This window comes from Solanum verrucosum, unplaced genomic scaffold (assembly GCF_900185275.1).
Source record: "Solanum verrucosum unplaced genomic scaffold, falcon-dt-bn FXZP01000160.1, whole genome shotgun sequence".
Lineage (NCBI taxonomy): Eukaryota > Viridiplantae > Streptophyta > Magnoliopsida > Solanales > Solanaceae > Solanum > Solanum verrucosum.
This window is the reverse complement of record NW_026020443.1, coordinates 626872-648796: the sequence shown is the minus strand read 5'-3', so window position 1 is coordinate 648796 and position 21925 is coordinate 626872. Positions and strand designations below refer to the sequence as shown.

The window sequence follows — 21925 nt, the reverse complement described above, 5'->3', positions numbered from 1 at the left end:
GGATTGAGAAACAAAGCAAGGACACTAACTTGAAAAAAGGAACAAAACGAGCTGAAAGAATGAAGAGAGGCAAGCTTGGTGATTGGCAAGTTCACTTGACGAATCGCCGAATGGCTATATGACCGCCCAAAGTTCCAGTGTGCAAAGCCCTGAGGGAAGAAACCAAGTCGGTGAGAGAAAGGAGCAGTCGGAGGATCACCGAGTAGTTCCACGATGCAGTGCTAGATTGCCCAAAATTATAGACCTTGAGGATGTTGAATGCCAAGGCAGAAGGGCAATGAAAGTGACCAAAGGGTAGCTCGCCGAGTGGTTCGGCGAGCCCGACTTACTTCACCGAATGAGCTTTTGTAACTTATTTTCGGCGACTATAAATACATTTTTGAACATTTTAGTTAGAAAAATTTCCATATCTAGCAAAAAACTTTTTATCAATTACTCTGGAGAACAGTTTTTCCCTTAGCTTTGAAGGATTGAAGAAATTCAATTTTGAGAAATTGGAAGTGGGTCTTTGAGAATCATCAATTTGGACCATTGTAAAGATGAAATCTCTCCTATCCAGTTGATGGATAATCAATTCGGTAACCTTTTTTGCTTTTTTATGATGTCTAGCTAAAACTCCAATTCTTGAGGTGTGATTATGTGATTATGGGCTGATTTAGCTTATGGGTATTGCTAATTGTTAGTTTAAATGCTATTTAAAAGTGAGTTTAGTCATTGATTGTGGTTGAATTTAAGAATTGTAGTTTCAAATGCAGTTCTACCTTTGTTTTTTTGGCTTGCTCGAGAGAGAGGTTTTAAAACCAAGTTTTTTGACTAATTGTTTGTGGGCATTGGGTTGACCTGGGTTCAGCTCGACAGAGTGAATCCTAAACCCAATCCCACACATTCAGCTCGAGAGAGTGAATGAATTAAGGTGTGGGCTGCTCATATTTCGCATGCTTGTTGATGTTTGAGAGAAATCAACTTGATTCAGGGTAAATTGTTCGAGAGAAAGTTTACCTCCTCTATAGCCTAGCTTACTCACTAATATTTAACTATTTTCTAATAGTTGCAATTACCCATATGTCTACATTAGCCTATAATCAATCACATCCCAAGAACCCGTCTCATTGTTGTTATTTCTTATTGTTTGTGACTGATGTTTGTAGTTGATAATCAAAACCAAAACCCCCATTTGACATTCGTGTCACCCTCTGATTTGAATGATGTTTTTATTCGATGATTTTTATTCCTATGATTGATTTGATCGCATTCAAACTTCCCAATTGAATCTGAAACATGTATCGCTCCTTGTGGGATTCGACCCCAACTCATTTAGTTCGGTTTTATACTTATTAACGACCGTTGATGCTTAAAATTGGATGAAGTGTCTTTGAAACGTTATTAATCATAAATATAATTGATTCTAGGTTGAAATGAGACAATAAAAAAGTGTAGAATTATATGCATTGATGATTAGAATACTTTTTGAATGTATTAATTAATATTAATAACTTAGAATAAATTTACTAGTTTGGAAGAAAATTTATGAGTCACAATTTTTCCTTAATAGTAGAAGATCAACATGATTATAAATAAAATTCATGTGATATATGATCAATAATATAATTTCTTTTTCGATGAATTAACTAAACCCATAATATTAAGAATTAGGGTCAAGAAATATTTATTTGACTCCACTGAGTGGAACCCTAATGAACCTATCACATATGGTTCTATTTTTGGGAATGAATTTTGTGTTTGTTTTAGATTAAAACAAGTCATTAAATAGGTGTAGAATTATATGTATTCATGATAGAATTTTGGAAGTTACATAACTTGTTTTATATGTATCCATAAATCCATAGAGGTGTAGAATTATATGTTTTCATAAATCCAACTTGAAGTTGTATTTCAAATTTTAAAAATAACTTATAACCTGTTTTTCAACTCATTGTTCACTTTTGAAGTTGTATTTAATTATATTATAATGTTACAAATGTTTTTTTGCAAGAAAGTAATACCAAACACAACTTTATCTTCAATTCCAACAATATTATTTTACAAAAAAATGAAAAAAAATTGGAATCTATGACCAAACACATAATAAGAGCCCATATGGATTGACTTGTTTTTTTTTCTTCCAAGAAAAAAAGTCTTTTAAGGTTAAAAAGTTATTTCAAATGCTTATTTCAAGCAATAATAACAACAAAAATGGAGAAGCTAAAACTGAAAAGTTAAGATTTCCAACTTAATAATTTTTGCTTAAAAGTAACTTAAAATAAGTCTATCCAAGCAATTATTTTTACACAACTACTAAGAAGGAGAACTTCATATTAAACTGGTCGATAAAACAACAGTGATTCAACTCACCATACCACATCTCCACAAGATGTTTCAGAATTCTCATGGCTTGCTCATGAAACTGGATAATGTGCTATTATATCTATAGAAGCTAAAAGCAATTCATGTAATGTTTGACATGCTCGGAGTTCTACGTAAATACGATATTTTGTTTTACCATATCTTTGTCATTTTACACCATAATTTCAAGTTCTACCCCAGGATTTTTGAATAGATCTCTATTTGCTCTTAATGATCTTTGTGACTACATCTTTCAATGGAATATTAGTGTCCAATGGCTGAAGAACTTCTTCCAACTCATGCCACTCAAGATCTTCGTTGTCGACATCTTCATATTTAACCCTGAACCAATCAGTTTTCTCGTCAAATTTAGTAACTTTTCCATTGTAATACTTGCCTCCAAATAACTTGTGAACTTCTCTTCCTTCAAACCATTGACCAAAACCTACATTCTTATGTGATTATGCATATGTCATTATTGGGCATGGTAAAAAAGTGTCGGTGTTTGAAGAAATGGGAGGCAACCCATTAATAACAATAACCAGCTCTCCCGATATCTCAAACACTCCAGTTGGTAAAGACTCTTCCACATCATTTTCTTTGGATGAAAAATCCATTCCAGTAGTTTTTCTAATCAACCCTATGATTAGATGACCAATTTTTTGTTATACAATTGAGATTAGCACTAACAAATAACAAAATTTTAAATTGAAACATCAAATACTATGAAAATAATAGTCTAAACACTTGTAATTGTTGTAATTCAGATGCTTTTCAAAGAAAAACTAGAGGGAAAAAATAATTAGTCTCAACATTTTAAAACACTATCATGAATATGCTAGATTTTGAGCAACTTTCGCAAGTATATAACTAGTTGACAATAAGTGAAGAAGTCTAACATCATGAGGAATATATATATATAATAGCACTCTCCAATGACCTTGTGAATTAATTAATTGATTAGAAAAGAATTTCTTGTATGTTCTTTTTATATAAAACTAAGATTATGCATACATTCGACATGTGTTACATATTAGTGTGAACAATACCAAAAATAAAACTAATGATAATAATTTCTTCTTAATCTAGAAAAAAAAGATTTAAAACTGAAAATTCCTTTTTAATTCTTTTCTCTTTATCATTCTTATTTACTTGCAAATTTGAGAGAAGCCCTGAACTACCAAAGCCATTTAGTAAATGAAAAGAAAATTCATAATTTTACCTCATTACACATTGTATCATTACCAAAAGAAGAGAAAATATGGAGAAACAATACTATTATAGTCACAAGATACATAACACTGCAGTTATTCACAAGAAAGCTAAACTCGTTAATAAAATTATCAGTATTAAATTTTTACACCAAGTTCACTTTGTACTAGGTGGGGTATGGGTAGGGTAGGTGTCAGCATACTTTACCCTAACTCATGGAGGTAGAGAGGTTGTTTCCAAAAGACCATTGGCTCAAGTAACTCATAACAAAGACATGATAAAAATGACATAAAGATACAAAGCAATCATAACAAATGATAACAAAATCATCAAATAATATTAAAAACAAGAAATAGTTGTAACTTTAAAATAATGTGATAACAAAAGCAAAAAACAACAGGTATTGTCAGAATTGAAGGGAGACAAACTACAAGATTAGTGCTTTTTCTTAATGATCTTGGTAACTACTTCTTCCAATGGAATATTAATGTCCAATGGCTGAAGAACTTCTTCCAACTCATGCCACTCAAGATATTCTTCGTCTCTATCTTTATACTTCACCATGAACCAACCAGTTTCCGCATCAAATTTAGTAACTTTTCCATTGTAATACTTGTCCCCAAATAACTTGCAAACTTGTCTTCCTTCAAACAATTAACCAAAACCAATATTCTTATGTGATTCTATATCAGTAACTACTGGGTAGGGTAAAAAGGAGTCATAATTTGAAGAAATGGGAGGCAACCCATTAATAACAACAGCCGGCTCTCCAGGTATCTCAAACACTCCAGGTGATAAACACCCATCCACGTCATTTTCTTTGCCTGAAAAATCCATTCCAGCAGTTCTTCTAATCAACCCTATGAATAGATGAGCAATTTTTTGTTATACAATTGAGCTTCTCACTAACAAATAACCAAAATTTTGATCCAAACATCAATTACTATGAAAACAATAGTCTCAACACTTGGTAATATTTGTAATTCAGATGTTTTCTAGGAAAAACTATAGGGAAAAAAAGAACTACTCAACATTTTAAAACACTATCATCAATATGCTAGATTCTGAGCAACTTTGGCAAGTATATAACTAGTTGAATATAATAATTACACTCTCCAATGACCTTGCAGATTAATTAATTGATTAGAAAATAATTTCTTGTATTTTGCTTTTATATAAAAATAAAATTATGCACACATTTGACATGTGTTACATATTTGTGTGAAAAATACCAAAAATAAAATTAATGATAATAGTTTCTTCTTAATCAAGAAAAAAAAGATTTAAAGGTGAAATTACATTTCTAATTCTTTTCTCTTTATCATTCTTATTTAATTGCAAATTCGAGAGAAACACTGAACTACATAAGTCACACAGTAAGTGAAAAGAAAATTCATAACTTTACCTCATTAAACGTTGTATCATTACCAAAACAAGAGAAAATATGGAGAAACAATACTATTATAGTAGGCAAGATACGTAATATTGTAGTTATTCACAAGAAATCTAAACTCATTGACAAAATTATAGTATTAAATATTATTTCTTTTACTATCAAGTTCACTTTGTACTAGGTGGGGTATGGATAGGGTAGGAGTAAGCATACTTTACCCTAACTCATGGAGGTAGAGAGGTTGTTTCTAAAAGACCATTGGCTCAAGTAACTCATAACAAAGACATGATAAAAATGGCATAAAGATGCAAAGCAATCATAACAAATAATAACAAAATCATCAATTAACATTTACAAAAATAAATAGTTGCAACTTTACGATAATGTGATAACAAAAGCAAAGAACAATCGGTATTGTCAAAATTGAAGGGAAAGAAACTACGAGAATAGTGCTAATACTATTGAAATGCATAAACACAACACTCAACTATGTACTAATCTTGTACCTAATTTTTTACCTCAAAAGCCCCTATATGAGGTCCCTTCCGAGATATCAGATATATAAGAATATCAGATTTTCTAAAGCTACACTTTCTTCCACTCTTTTTATTCATAATATAAGTGTGATTGTTATAAAATTTATACTTCCCTGACTTCTTTATGGTATAAATGATCTCCAACTCATTAAACAATTCACTCTCTTTTAAAAAAAAATAAAAACCTCTGAGCAAAAATAACAAACAATACCATGTATTTATAGCTAAACTAGAAGTTTGAATCCAAATATATCTTCTTAAGAGGAAGATGACTGATTGATTTGAAACAATGAAGGAGAAGACAACAAAGAGAAAAACATACCCCAAAATATTTAGATGCGATGGTGATATCTTATGATTTGAGTTAAATTTGGGTGAGAATTGAGGGATTCGCTAAGCCGAAGTCTACAATCAAAGCTCGAGGTATGTAATATTTCATATATGAAGAGGGAGAGAGAGAGAGAAATCTATTAATGGAGTTGATTGGGGCGGTGGCTAGGTTCCTTTAGGGTTGTTTAGAGAGGTGGAAATAACATTATGTAGTGTGAAATGAAGAGAAAATTGGGATTTAGAGAAGGTATAGATTTCTTAGTCTAGGATTTATGTAGACCGTTAAATGAGATTGATTGACGGTCATGATTTGATCCATAAAGTAAATGATAATAATATATATATATGTGTGTGTGTGTAAAGGATACAAATTTCAAATACTTTTCTTTATTTAGATTAATTAAAAATGATTATATTTATGCAAGAAATTATTTATGTAAATTATAATATCAAAATTTGTCAAACATATATATATAGACTCAACAACAAAGATTTAAATTGTGATTAATAAAGGTGAGTGATACTGTAGAAAATTATCAAATTAATTAAAGTTGTGGTATTATAATGTCATGACCCAAAATTGAACGTGATGACACTTGTCTAATCCCACCAAAACAAGTCAGCCTCATACCCAAAAATACGAAAAAATATGGAAAATAAATCAACAATAGCATAAGTCTGGAAATCTTAACCAATTTCAAATACCACCAAAATCTGATTGTCACGTGTAAAAGCCTCAATTCATAAAATAAGGGATTGAAAGATAAACACAAATCTCATTTCATTCTTTCTCGAATAGAACAAAACATAAAGTAAGGAACAAGAGGGCCCGCTGGTGTCATGACCCAGACCCCCGTGATTGGCAACCACACTAACCCTCCGGTGGGAGATCAACCATTAATACTAATTAGCTAACCAACTTAATCAAAATACTAAAGCATTTAAGGTTATAGAAGCAAGTTAAATTCTAAGGAAAGAAATAGGGAGTTCCCATGAACTCCAAATCAATAGTCTAACAACTAAACAAATGCGGAAGTAACACCTAGAACCTGAAAGTCAACGTACCAAAACTCCAACAAGATCCATAAATCTAAACAAGAAGGGTTACAACTCCAAACTAATGTACTAACAACTAACTAGAAAGTCTAAGTCCGAAATGTGGACTTAAACAGAAAGAGAACTCATGGCAGCCCGAAAGAACTGGCTCACTCTTGAATTCGAACGATCACTGATCTTCTAAGCGAGGTCTGTCAATAGCCGCCTGAAGATGCCTTGTACTCAGCAAAGAAAGAGCAACTGTAGTATCAGTACACAACCATAGTGTACTGGTAGGATCACGAGACTATCCCACTAAGTGCAACATACATAAGCCATTACAACATAATAAACATGCATACACCAAACATATACAATATCATTATCATTTACGAATAACGATCAAGTTTATAATTCTCAGTTATACAGTTATGTCAAGTCAATGGTCCTCTCATGGAACCGAAACCCAAACTATTAGTGTACCGGTTCGTGATACCCGATCCAATGTTTATGTCGAAACGTGGCAATAGATCCCATAATTATGCCGGAACGTGGCAACAAATCCAAGTTAGTGTGTCAGAACGCAACACCTGATCCATTCAACAAGCCACAATCACAATCACAATCACAAGTATATTCTCATAATCATACAATCAAGTCATGATTTCATGGAAACATCATTCATTTATCCCCATTTACAACTAGTGTGATCAATAATGCAACATTTGCATACATACATGCATCATAATGAAGCAAGAACAAACATATATCACACAATCAAGAAATCACAACTATCGCCTACCTCGAAACAAGCTTGAATCCCCTAAGAAACTTGATTCTTCCCTTTCCAAATTCATTCTGTTTGTTCTTGATCTACAAACGATCAATATAACATGGGAATCAATAAACAATAACTAATTTCCCGAATTACTAACAATTTTATCCACCCTAGATCAAACCCTTGATCCCAATATCCAAATTAGGGTTGTTTCCACCATAAATTCCAGATCAAAACCCTCCCCCATCGATAATTACCTATTAGATTACGTTCTACGAATCGAAAAATGGACTCGGGGAGTTAAAACCTTATATTTAGCCTCAAGAATGGTGGAAAACTGTCAAGAAGTTTCCTGGGTTCGTTCCTTAGCTCTCAAGTTCGAAAATTGCAGAATAAAATGTTTTTGGGGTTTATTTTCGACTTTAAGTTGCGTCTGTCCCACCACAACTGTCTCACCCCACTACAGCGGCAGAAATCCCGCTATAGCGGCTTGCACAGAACAGTGAGAAATTTTAATAATTCCAATACCCCTATTTCACAACACACCTTCAACCAACGACACTCAGAAATTACCCGTTCACGCCAAGATCAGTTTTGGGAGTTCTACTCACCCGAATTCAATTCTGTAAAGTCGTACGGGTTCCTTATCGTCTTAGCTATCTACTCATGTAATTAAAACCATAATTAAATCACCCAATAGCTACCATATTTCCCTAGACTTTAATGACTCCGATTCCATCCAAATCTGGACTAGGTTGGGAAAATCCAAGTTACTACGAAAAAGTTTTTCAGCCCAAAAATTTTCCCCGTTGGCTTTTCTATAACGACATGAACATGTCGTTATAATAGATACCAATTTACCCATCACTCGTCCCTGAGTGACAAACTTAGGAAAAACAGGCTAAAGAAAGAATTGAGTACTACCTGAATCGACGAACAATTGGGGATACTTGTCTCGCATGTCCTTCTCGGTTTCCCAAGTAGCTTCCTCAACTGGAAGATTCTTCCATTGAACCTTCACAGACTTAATCTCCTTGGTCCTAACTTACACACATAACGATCAAGAATTTCAACCGGTTCCTCCTCATATTGGAGATCTTTGTCTAACACGATTGAGTCCCATTTAATGATGTAATCCCCGTCACCATGATATCTCTTCAACACATGGACACATGGAATACCGGATGAACTCCAGATAGATGAGGAGGTAAAGCCAATCTATAAGCCACTGGCCCTACATATTCAAGAACCTCAAAGGGACCAATGTATCGCGGACTTAGCTTGCCCTTCTTGCCAAATCTCATCACCCCTTTCATAGGTGATACCTTAAGAAGAACATTCTCACCAGTCTGAAATTCCTATCTCTTACCTTATGGTCTACATACTTTTTATGTCTACTTTGGGCTTGAATACTTCTCACCTTATCTTGAACATCATTTACTAAATCAGCTCCTAAAGGTTTCACATCTCCAGCCTCGAACCACCCTATGGGTGATCTATATCCTCTCCCAAAAAGTGCCTCAAATGGTGCCATATCTATGCTGGAGTGGTAACTATTATTATAGGAGAACTCACACAAAGGTAAGAACTTATCCCAAGGCCCTCCAAAATCAATCGCACATGCCCTGAATATGTCTTCTAACACTTTAATAGTCCTCTCTGATTTCCCATCCGTCTGTGGATGGAAGGCTATACTAAAAGTGAGTTGTGTGCCCAATTCATCATGTAATTTCCTCCAAAACTTGGATGTGAATTGGGTACCACGGTCTGAGATGATAGAGAGGGGAACCCCATGCAACCTCACTAGCTCTTTCACATACACCATAGCTAATTGTTCAGCATTATAATATATTCTTCCCAGAATAAGCTGACTTAGTCAATCTGCCAACCACTACCCAAATAGAATCAAACTTCCCCAAAGTCTTGGGAAGACCAACCACAAAATCCATGGCTATCCTGTCCTACTTCCATTCCGGAATTAGCATTCTCTGAAGCAAACTTCTAGGCCTTTGATGTTCATATTTTACTTATTGGCAATTTTGACACTTTGCCACAAACTCCGCTATATCCTTTTCATGCCCGACCACCAATAAATTCTCTTCAAGTCTCGGTACATCTTGGTCACACCCAGATGAATAGAATATCGCTAGCCATGGGATTCTGTCAACAATTTCTGAATCAAGTCATCAACTCGAGGAACACAAATCTTTCCCTTAAAACTGAGCACACATTCTGCATCAAGACTGGTCTCTTGTGCCTTACCACTTTCTTATAACTTCAAATTTTATAATGGAAAATCGAAAATATCAGCTAAACTACCCATACTCACCAATTTTTGACAAAGCGTCTGCCACCACATTTGCCTTACCCGGATGGTATTGAATGGTCACATCATAATCTTTGAGTAACTCCATCCACCTTCGTTGTCTCAAATTCAGATCCTTTTGAGTGAACACATGCATAAAACTACGATGATTAGTAAACACTTCACACTTGACCCCATAGAGATAATGCCGCCAGATCTTAAGAGCGAACACTACCGCTGCCAACTCCAAATCATGTGTTGGATAATTCCTCTCATGCACCTTCAATTGACGCGATGCATAAGCTATAAAATTTTTATCCTACATCATCATAGCACCCAAACCATAATGTGAAGCATCACAATAAATAATAAAATCTTTACCCTTAAACGGTAATGCTAGAATAGGTGCGATGGTCAAGAAAGTCTTGAGCTTTTGGAAGCTCTCCTCACATTTTTTCAGTCCATTCAAATGGTATCTCCTTTTTGGTCAAATTTGTCAAGTGAGTGGCAATAGAAGCAAAGTTCTTTACAAATCAACGATAATAGCTAGCGAGCCCACAAAACTCCTAACTTCTGTCATAGAGCTAGGCCAACTCCAATTCTTAACCGCCTCAATCTTTTGAGGATCTACCATTACCCATTCTTTTGAAACTACATGTCCCAAAAATGCAACCGAAGTCAACCAAAATTTGCACTTAGGAAATTTCGCATACAACCTTTGTTTCCCAAGAACACCCATAACAATAAGAAGATGGTCGGCATGCTCTTCCTCACTTTTTGAATAGACCAAAATGTCATCAATAAAGACTATAAGAATTAAGTCAAGAAATGGCTTGAACACCCCATTCATCAAACTCATGAAAGCTGCAGGTGCATTAGTCAAACCAAAAGACATAACTAGGAACTCATAGTGTCCATAGCGGGTTCTAAACATCGTCTTGGGCACATCCTTAGGCCTAATTTTTAATTGATGGTAACCAGACCTTAGATCAATTTTAGAGAAGACTGATGCACCTTACAATTGGTCAAAAAGATCATCTATCTGAGGCAAAGGGTACTTGTTTCGAATGGTAACCTTATTCAATTGCCGATAATTATACTCATCCTCATATTACCATCTTTTTTCTTAACAAACAAAATTGGGGCACCACATGGGGAACCACTAGGATGGATAAATCTTTTATCAAGAAGCTCTTGGATTTGATCCTTAAGCTCTCTTAACTCTGTCGGGGCTATGCGATTTGGAGGGATAGAAATGGGGCGGGTACCAGGTTCCAAATCAATACAGAAATCTATATCTCTATCCGGAGGCATACCAGGCAAATCCGTAGGAATCACTTCTCTAAATTCAGACACCACATGAATAGACTCAATAGATGGAGACTCAACCTCCACATCCTGAATATGAGCCAAATAAACTAAACACCCTGCCCTACCAATTTTCTAGCCCGTATGGTGGATATGATCTTAGGTTGCTTAGGCTTGTACACCCCTTCCCACTCTACTTTTTCCCTTCCCGAAATTTCTAGAGTCACAGACATAGTATTACAATTATACACAACATAATAGGGGGACAACCAAGTCATGCCTAAGATTATGTCAAAGTCAGTCATCTACCAAAATCACCAAATCAGCCCTGTAACATCTCACAATTTGAAATAACTAGGAAGAAGCTAAGAAGTTGAAATAGTCATTTTTGGAAAGAATGAAAATTTGGAAATTTTGTCAAGTTAGAAAAAAAATGAGTTTTTGGTCAACTTCAAACGGCCATAACTCCTAGCTCAGGAGAAGTTAGGTGTAGTTCCAGATATGGTTGGAAATCTCTTGAAATTATCTTTCCAACGCCGCTAAGTTTTTGCAATTCCGAGTTCATATGAGTAAGTTATCCCCTTTGGAAGTTGGGTTGTTGGATTTAGGAAAGTCTAATCCGGATTTTTGAAGGGCGATTTAGTCTTTTCCTTACCTAATTATTATAATTCCTTCTTAGGAGATTTATTGGGATAAAACCAGTTTTTGGTCAGTTTAGAAAAATTAGAATTCACGCTAGGACTTGGAGAAAAGAGAGAAAAGGAGAAAGGAGAACAGAAATCAAGAACCGCCAAGATCGTCTAAGTTTAACTTGTGGAATTCGTCGGGGGTGATCCCTACATGGTATGTGAGATCACATAGCGTTGGGTTACTTCGCCCACACGCCAATCATGATTCAATTCAGCGAAATATGTTTGATTTGAAAGTAAATTCCTTGAGTTCTTGATGATATTTGTTTGAATTCTTGCGGGTTGAGTTGCTGGAGTTTTCTTGAGATTGATTCATGTTTTGGTTGAGTTTTTCGAGTAGAATCTGATTTATAATGGAGGTATAAGTGATTCTAAGTGTTTGGGGAAAGAACCATTGAAGTTTAGAGTTGAAATATGGAGAAGAAAAATCATCAAAAACCTAGGGAATGGGGTGGGGAGTCGCGCCAGCCAACGCACCCCAAAAGGGGCACTGAAGTTCACCCCTTGGGGCGACACACTAGCAAGCGCACCCCAGCTGGTCCTCTGAAGCTTAAGGGCTGGCGCCCCACGCCTCTTAGAGCGCCAGGGACGCCAGTTCTCCCCATTCTTCCCCCACATTTTTGTACTACTACCTAAGTGATGTACCTATGTTTCCTAGTTGATTCTAGCACTCTAAAGTACATCCAAACATCAAGAAATCATCCATAAACATGAGATCATGAACATTGTATCCATAATCCAATTCGAGGAAAGTTAAGATCAAAGTCATAGAAGCTAAGAGTCAAAGTCTAGAAGTTAAGAAGAAAGTCAAAGCAAAGTTTCTTAAAGTTTTCAAGTGTCTTTAACAAACGCTTTACCTTCGTTTTAAGGCTCAAGCTTTAAGTTAAGAAAAGAGTTAACTTGAATTTCATTTCTTCTAAAGTATATGGGGACTAAGTATTTCCAAGGAGATTTAAAATGTTTTCACACTTAAATAAGAACGAAAACTTAGATTTCCAAAGATCCTTCGGGCCAGTTTTCAAAAAAAGTAATCACTTTCTAAATGAAGCAAGATGGGAAACTTTGATTTCCAAGATAGCCTTTGAGCTAAGTTTTTGAACACTAATCTCAAATCACAGAAGAAGTATGTTTTTAAAACATAAGAGCCAGTGTATTTTGGGAGTAGTATTGAGCACCGAATTGGGGGCGAGCGTGAGTTTAGATAACTCATGTCACCATAGAACCATGTAGCCACCGTGGGTAGAAAAGGGTCATACTTTTTAGATGAATCTTTTTCGCAATAGACTAGTGGATCCATTAGGCAGTTCAGGTTCTATACCTTTGGCCGGATATAGGATGTGTTAGCAGCGTGGGGTAGATCGTTGTATCATCATTATAGTTTTTATGTGATGGTTGTCAGTTAGAAAAACTCCCAAAGAAGTTATTGTATTTTATATATATATCAGTTTATTGAATTTTTACATACATTTCCGAGTCATTGATATCTTTGCATTCACATAGAGTTAAAATAATGTTTTTAAATAGTTTTTCTTTATATTGCACTTGTTTTAAATTGCTTTTTATTAAAATGAGTTCAGTCAGGTTGAGTTAAGTTGAGCCAGGTAAGTTCTTCAGTTTCTTTTTGATTCTTTCTAGCCTTTGTTGTTTTAGCATTCCAACTCGCATACTAGTACATTCAATGTATTGATGCCAGTTGGCCTGCATCGTCTTATGATGCAGACACAGGTAACTAGGATCGGCATTCCGACGCATCGTTGATCCAGTGAGTAGTTCAGAGTCTGTTGGTGAGCCTCCTTGCTTTCCAGAGGATCCATTTCATTGCTTTCTAGTTTAGTTTATTAGGATGTTATGGGATCTATCTCAACATCCATGTCAGTTGTTATTAAAGGCTTCATAGACAGTCAGATGCTAGTCCTTTAATTCCTTTCATCATCAATTCTTATTGTCAAGACTTGGGTTGCCACTTTTGTCCAAGTTGAATATTTAATCTTTAACATTCTCAGTTATCTTATTATTCAATTCAGTTAAATGTCATTGATTATTATAGATATGAATATTGTCTTTCGCTGAGTTAAGTAAGCCAGGTCAAGGGTTCGCTTGGGGCCAGCAATGGTCTTCGAATGCCGGCCACATCCAGGGTGTAGGCTCGGGGCGTGACAAACTTGGTATCAGAGCCAAGTTCAAGAGTCCTAGGGAGTCTATGAAGTCGTGTCTATAGAGTCCTAGTTATCGGTGTGAAGCGTGCCACATCTATAATTAGGAGGCTGCAACATATAGGAATTTCTTCACTTCCTTCACACTCATTTCGTGCGTTAGAGTTTAATCTCTAAAAGTTTCCCTCTAATTCGTGCTTGCGCGTGTTTCAGATAATCATACCTCCACGAAGAGCTATCAGAGGTCATCCTGCTAGACGCAATGTTGAGGAACAAAAGTTACCCAATGCACCTGAAGTGCAACCACAAGGAGAAGTGACAAATGTTGAGTTCCGTGAGGCTGTAAGAATGCTCAGTCAAGTTGTGGCCAATAAAGTTGGGCAGCAAGGAGGAGCTCGACAGGGAGAGGCTGACACTTCATGGATTTGTGAGTTCTTGAGGATGAATCCCCCAAGTTTCACTGGTTCAAGAACTACTGAGGATCCACAGAACTTCACTGAGGAACTGAAAAAGGTATTCGATGTGATGCATGTTGTTGATACTGAGAGAATTGAGTTAGCTGCATATCAGATGAAGAATGATGCTAGGACTTGGTTTGATCAGTGGAAATGGGGTAGAGATGAAGATGCACCACCTGAGAGTTGGGCATGTTTTGAAGAGGCTTTCTTGGGGTGTTTCTTACCCCGCGAACTGAAAGAGGCTAAGGTACGTGAGTTCTTCACACTTAAGTAGGATTCTCTGAGTGTTAATGAGTATGGGTTGAAGTTCACCCAACTATCCTGTTATGCTCCGAAAATGGTTAAGGACATGAGAAGTAGAATGAGCTTGTTTGTTGCTGGGTTGTGTCGTCTATCAAGCAAAGAGGGTCGGGTAGAAATGCTTATTGGGGACATGGACATTTCAAGGTTGATGGTCTATGTGCAGCTGGTAGAGGAAGAGAAGCTGAGAGATAGAGAGGAGTTCAAGAACAGGAGGGCTAAGACAAGGAACGAGTCCAGGCAGCAGAAGAGTAATGCCAACCGATCATCTTTCCAACAGAAACAAAAGGAACATGTTCCATCATATGCTAGTGCACCTACACCTAAGAACAAGGGTGAGTACTATGGTCAGAATTCTAGGGCTAAGCCTGCCTATTCTCAGGGGAGTGTGGTGCAAGGGGTTAGTAAGCCTTCTGTCTGTGCCAAGTGTGGTAGGAACCATTCAGGTGTGTGTCGTGAGGGCTCCACTGGTTGTTTCATGTGTGGCCAGACTGGGCATTTCATGCGAGAGTGTCCAAAGAGCAAGCAGGGAAAAGGTAATGGGGGCAATAGAGCCCACTCTTCATCAGTTGCTCCACCAGACATAATTGCACATAGAGGGGCTACTTCCGGTACTAGCGGAGGAACAAACCTCTTATATGCTATCAGTAGTCGCCAAGAGCAAGAGGATTCGCCAGATGTCGTCACTGGTATGATTCAAGTCTTTGACTTTACTCTATATGCCTTGCTAGATCAAGGAGCGAGTTTATCTTTTGTAACTCCATATGTTGCTATGAATTTGATGTTATTCCTGAGCAACTTAGAGAACCATTCAGTGTCTCTACACCTGTTGGTGAGTCTATTCTAGCAGAGGAGTCTATCGTGATTGTCTCATTTCCGTCAATCACAAGAATACCATGGCTGATTTAATTGAGTTAGACATGGTAGATTTTGAGGTCATTGTTCGCATGGACTGGCTTCATGCCTATTATGCTTCAGTTGATTATAGAACTCGAGTAGTCAAGTTTCAGTTTCCAAATGAGCCAGTCTTAGAGTGGAAAAACAGTTCAGCAGTGCCTAAGGGTCTTTTCATTTCGTACCTTAAGGCAAGGAAGTTAGTTTCTAAAGGGTGTGTCTATCACTTAGTCCAAGTTAATGACTCGAGTGTTGAGATATCTCTTATTCAGTCAGTTGCAGTAGTAAAAGAGTTTCCAGAAGCCTTTCCAGATAATCTTCCGGAAGTCCCTCCTGAGAGAGAGATAGACTTCGGTATAGATCTTCTTCCAGATACTCGTCCGATATCTATTCTGCCATATAGAATGGCACCAGCAGAGTTGAAAAAGTTGAAGGAGCAGTTGAAAGATCTTTTAGATAAGGGCTTTATTCGACCAAGCGTCTCACCTTGGGGCGCTCTGGTCTTATTTGTGAGAAAGAAAGATGGTCACCTTGGGGCGCTCTGGTCTCAGTTGAACAAGGTTGCCATCAAGCATAAGTATCCGCTTCTGAGAATTGATGATCTTTTCGATCAACTTCAGGGTGCTTCATGTTTTTCAAAAATTGACCTCAAATCAGCCTACCACCAATTGAGAGTAAGGGAATGTGATATTCCCAAGACAGCATTTAGGACCTATTATGGTCATTATAAGTTTAAGGTCATGTCATTCAGTTTGACCAATGCACCTGCAGCGTTCATGGACCTTATGAATAGAGTCTTCAAACCGTATTTATATATGTTTGTTATCGTCTTCATTGATGACATACTAATCTATTCAAGGAATGAAGAAGTTTATGCTAGTCATCTCAGAATAGTTTTTCAGACTTTGAAAGATAAGGAGATGTATGCCAAGTTCTCTAAGTGTGAGTTTTGGCTTGAGTCTATGGCATTCTTAGGCCATATTATGTCTGGAGAGGGAATTAAAGTTGATACTCAGAAAATTGAGGCAGTGCAGAATTGTCCTAGACCCACATCCCCAACTGATATTAGGAGTTTCTTGGGTTTGGCTGGCTATTATAGAAGGTTTGTAGAGGGTTTCTCGTCCATTTCTTCACTGTTGACAAAGTTGACTCAGAAAATAGTAAAATTTCAATGGTCTAAAGCTTGTGAGAAAAGCTTTCAGGAATTGAAAAAGAGGTTGACTACTGTCCCAGTGTTAACCTTACCAGAAGGTACTCAAGGATTTGTGGTGTATTGCGATGCATCTAGGGTTGGCTTGGGTTGTGTTTTAATGCAGAATGGCAAAATTATAGGTTATGCCTCCAGACAGTTGAAAGTTCATGAAAAGAACTACCCAACCCATGACGTAGATTTGGCTGTTGTAATATTCACTTTGAAGATATGACATCATTATTTGTATGGTGTTCATATTGATATATTCATTGATCATAAGATCCTTCAATATGTGTTCACGGAGAAAGAGCTTAATCTCAGACAAAGGAGGTGGTTAGAATTACTCAAGAATTACGACATGAGTATTCTTTACCACCCAGGTAAGGCTAATGTGGTTGCCGATGCTTTAGGCAGGTTATCTATGGGTAGTACCGCCCATGTTGAGGAAGAAAAGAGAGATTTAGCTAAGGATGTGCATAGACTTGCACTCTTAGGAGTCTGCCTTATGGATTCCACATAATGAGAAATGGTGGTGATGAATGGGGCTAAATCATCACTAGTGTCAGAAGTGAAAGAAAAGCAAGCTCGAGATCCCATTTTGCTAGACTTAAAGGCAAATGTTCACAAGCAAAGAGTACTAGCTTTTGAACAAGGGGGAGATGGTGTATTGAGATATCAAGGTAGATTGTGCGTACCAATGGTGGATGGACTCCAAGAGAGGATCATGGAGGAGGTTCATAGCTCCAGATATTCCATTCATCCGGGTTCCACAAAGATGTATCGTTATTTTAGAGAAGTGTATTGGTGGAATGGCATGAAGAAGGGCATTGCAGAGTTTGTTGTTAAGTGTCCAAATTTCCAACAAGTGAAAGTAGAACACCAAAGTCCCGGTGGTTTGGCTCAAAATATAGAACTTCCGAAATGGAAGTGGGAGATGATAAATATGGATTTCATCACAGGCTTGTCAAGGTCTCGCATACAACATGATTCTATTTGGGTGATTGTCGACAGAATGACAAAATCAGCGCACTTTTTACCGGTAAGGATTACCCATTCAGCAGAGGATTATGCCAAGTTATATATTTCGGAGGTGGTAAGACTTCATGGGGTTCCAGTCTGCATTATTTCAGATAGAGGTGCACAATTTACTACACAGTTCTGGAAATCTTTTCAGAAAGGCTTGGGTTCAAAAGTGAACTTAAGTACTGCTTTTCATCCTCAGACTGATGGGCAAGCAGAAAGCACTATTCAGACCTTAGAGGATATGTTGAGGGCTTGCGTGATTGATTTCAAGGGTAATTGGGATGATCACCTGCCTCTCATTGAGTTTGCTTACAACAACAATTACCACTCTAGCATCCAAATGGCTCCTTATGAAGCTCTTTATGGGAGAAGATGCAGATCTCATATTGGATGGTTTGAAGTTGGTAAAGCAGGGTTGATAGGACCAGATTTAGTCCACCAAGCTATGGAGAAGGTTAAAGTGATTCAAGAGAGGTTGAAAATGGCACAGAGTCGTCAGAAATCCTACACTGATGTTAGGAAAAGGGCGTTATAGTTGGAAGTAGATGATTGGGTATATCTAAAGGTTTCACCCATGAAGGGTGTTATGAGGTTTGGTAGAAAGGGGAAACTTAGTCCCCAGTATATTGGGCCTTATCGAATATCCAAAAGGATGGGCAATGTAGCTTATGAGTTGGAGCTACCACAAGAGTTAGCTGCGGTTCATCCGGTGTTTCACATCTCTATGTTGAAGAAGTGCATGGACGATCCTTCATTGATCATACCAACTGAAAGTATTGAGATCAAGAATGGCTTATCTTATGAGGAGATTCCAGTTCAAATTCTAGATCGCCAAGTTCGCAAGTTGAGGACAAAAGAGGTTGCATCAGTCAAAGTCCTTTGGATGATTCAATTTGTTGAAGAAGCTACTTCGGAAGCCGAAGAGGATATGAAGAAGAGATATCCACATTTCTTTGAGTTCGGAGAAAATGCAGACCAAGGTACTAATTCTCTTCTTAGTACTCTTTAAATTATGAGTGAGCATGTTGTTTGTTTGCAATTGCTTGTTGGGTGTTTGAACTTGATGTAACACTCTTAGCCTAGTAAGAGTAATCTCAATCGAGGAAGAATGTTTCCAAGGGGGAGATATTGTAACATCTCGTAATTTGAAATAACTAGGAAGAAGCTAAGAAGTTGAAATAGTCATTTTGGGAAAGAATGAAAATCTGGAAATTGTCAAGTTAGAAAAAAAATGAGTTTTGGTCAACTTCAAACGGCCATAAATCCTAGCTCAGGAGAAGCTAGGTGTAGTTTCAGATATGGTTGGAAAGCTCTTGGAATGATCTTTCCAACGATGCTGAGTTTGCGCGATTCCGAGTTCGTATGAGCAAGTTATCCCCTTTGGAAGTTGGGTTGTTGGATTTAAAAAAGTCTAATCCGGATTTTTGAAGGGCGATTTAGTCTTTTCCTTACCTAATTATTCTAATTCGTTCTTAGAAGATTTATTGGGGTAAAACTAGTTTTTGGTCAGTTTAGAAAAATTAGAATTCATGCTAGGGCTTGGAGAAAAGAGAAAATAGGAGAAAGGAGAAGAGAAATCAGGAACCGCCAAGATCGTCTAAGTTTAACTTGTGGAATTCATCGGGGGTGATCCCTACAAGGTATGTGAGATCGCATAGCAATGGGTTACTTCGCCCACATGCCAATCATGATTCAATTCAGCGAAATATGTTTGATTTGAAAGTAAATTCCTTGAGTTCTTGATGATATTTGTTAGAATTCTTTTAGGTTGAGTTGTTGGAGTTTTCTTGATATTGATTCATGTTTTGGTTGAGTTTTTCGAGTAGAATATGATGTATAATGGAGGTATAAATGATTCTAAGTGTTTGTGGAAAGAACCATTGAGGTATAGAGTTGAAAAACGGAGAAGAAAAGTCGTCAAAAACCTATGGAAGGGGGTGGGGAGTCACGCCAGCCATCGCACCCCAAAAGGGGCTCTGAAGTTCACCCTTTGGGGCGACGCGCCAGCCAGCGCACCCCAGCTGGTCCTCTGAAATTTGAGGGTTGGCGCCCCGCACCTTTCAGAGCGCCAAGGACGCCAGTTCTCCCCATTCTTCCCCCACCTTTTCGTACTAGTTCCTAAGTGATGTACCTATGTTTCCTAGTTGATTCTAACACTCTAAGGTACATCTAAACATCATGAAATCATCCATCAACATGAGATCATGAACCTTGAATTCATAATCCAATTCGAGGAAAGTTAGGATCAAAGTCATAGAAGCTAAGAGTCAAAGTCTAGAAGTTAAGAAGCAAGTCAAAGCAAAGTTTTTTAAAGCTTTCAAGAGTCTTTAACAAACGTTTTACCTTCGTTTGAAGGCTCAAGCTTTAAGTTAAGCAAAGAGTAAACTTGAAATTCATTTCTTCAAAAGTATATGGGGACTAAGTATTCCCAAAGAGATTTAAAATGATTTCACATTTAAATAAGAACGGAAATTGAGATATCCAAAGAGCCTTCGGGCCAGTTTTCAGAAAAAGTAATCGCTTTCTTAATGAAGCAAGAGGGGAAACTTTGATTTCCATGATAGCCTTTGAGCTAAGTTTTTGAGCACTAATCTCAAATCACAGAAGAAGTATGTTTTTAAAACATAAGAGCCAGTGTATTTTGGGAGTAGTATTGAGCACCAAATTGGGGACGAGCATGAGTTTAGATAACACACGTCACCATAGAACCATGTAGCCACCATGGGTAGAAAAGGGTCATACTTTTCAGATGAATCATTTTCGCAATAGACTAGTGGATCCATTAGGCAGTTCAGGTTCTATACATTTATCTGGGTATAGGATGCGTTGCCAGCGTGAGGTAGATCGTTGTATCATCATTATAGCTCCTATGTGATGGTTGTCGGTTAGAGAAACTCCCACACAAGTTATTGTATTTTTATATACATCAGTTTTTTGTATTTTTTTTACATACATCTCAGAGTCATTTGTATCTTTGCATACACACAGAGTTAAAATAGTGTTTTTAAATAGCTTTTGTTTATATTGCACTTGTTTTAAATTGCTTTATATTGAAATGAGTTCAGTCAGGTTAAGTTCAGTTGAGTTGAGCCAGGTAAGTTCTTCAGTTTCTTTCTGATTCTTTCTAGCCTTTGTTGTTTTAGCATTCCAATTCGCATACTCGTACGTTCAATGTACTGATGCCAGTTGGCCTGCATCATTTTATGATGCAGACACAGGTAACTAGGATCGACATTTTGATGCATCGGTGATCCAGTGAGCAGTTCAGAGTCTGCTGGTGAGCCTCCTTGCTTTCCGGAGGATCCATTTCATTGCTTTCTAGTTTAGTTTATTAGGATGTTGTGGGGTCTGTCTCATCATCCATCTCAGTTGTTATTAGAGGCTTCATAGACAGTCAAATGTTAGTCATTTGAGTCTTTTCATCATCAATTCTTATTGTCAAGACTTGGGTTGCCACTTTTGTCCAAGTTGAATGTTTAATCTTTAACTTTCTCAGTTATCTTATTATTCAGTTCAGTTAAATGTCATTCATCATTACAGATATGAATATTGTCTTCCACGAAGTTAAGTAAGCCAGGCCAAGGGTTCGCTTGGGGCCAGCAATGGTAGACATAGGTGACTATGACAAACTTTCCAACTAGGGTAGAAACATGGATGGAGGCATCAAGTATATCACAAATCATTGCAAATTTTTAGGCAAATCGTACTAATACATAAGAACAAGTGGAACCCAGATCAAATAACACATTAGACATCCGATCACATACAAGAATAGTACCTCTGATCACTGCGTCAAACGCCTCTGCCTCACTCTTGCCCGGAAAGGCATAACATTGAGCCCTAACATCTTGACGAGCTATTTACCTGCCTGGCTGCACTGTACTTTGCCTACATTACCATTTCCTCTACCCTCATGACCTCACTGATTACCTCCTCGCCCACCTTGTGGACATCTTCGACCATTATTACCATTTCC

The 21925-nt window shown here is 37.2% G+C and overlaps 1 protein-coding gene and 2 pseudogenes across 1 annotated transcript; 1 reads left to right on the top strand and 2 right to left on the bottom strand.

Annotated features, from left to right (window-relative positions):
• Window positions 1–2473: 2473 nt before the first annotated feature.
• On the bottom strand, window positions 2474–2960 carry LOC125808561 (dirigent protein 17-like; annotated as a pseudogene).
• A 1030-nt stretch (window positions 2961–3990) lies between these two features.
• On the bottom strand, window positions 3991–4392 carry LOC125808552 (dirigent protein 17-like; annotated as a pseudogene).
• A 7890-nt stretch (window positions 4393–12282) lies between these two features.
• LOC125808560 (uncharacterized) lies at window positions 12283–21470 on the top strand. The gene is made up of 6 exons (XM_049488242.1): window positions 12283–12288; window positions 14296–14787; window positions 15121–15376; window positions 21015–21043; window positions 21162–21167; window positions 21462–21470. The coding sequence occupies exons 1-6, from the start codon at window positions 12283–12285 to the stop codon at window positions 21468–21470; spliced, it is 798 nt and encodes a 265-aa protein (XP_049344199.1).
• Window positions 21471–21925: the final 455 nt, after the last annotated feature.

Coding starts and splice junctions, on each gene's coding strand:
- LOC125808560 (XM_049488242.1), top strand. Junction 14,788..15,120: donor GCGAACTGAAAGAGGCTAAG/GTACGTGAGTTC, acceptor TCTTTCCAACAG/AAACAAAAGGAACATGTTCC. Junction 15,377..21,014: donor AAAGAGCAAGCAGGGAAAAG/GTAATGGGGGCA, acceptor AAATGAGTTCAG/TCAGGTTAAGTTCAGTTGAG.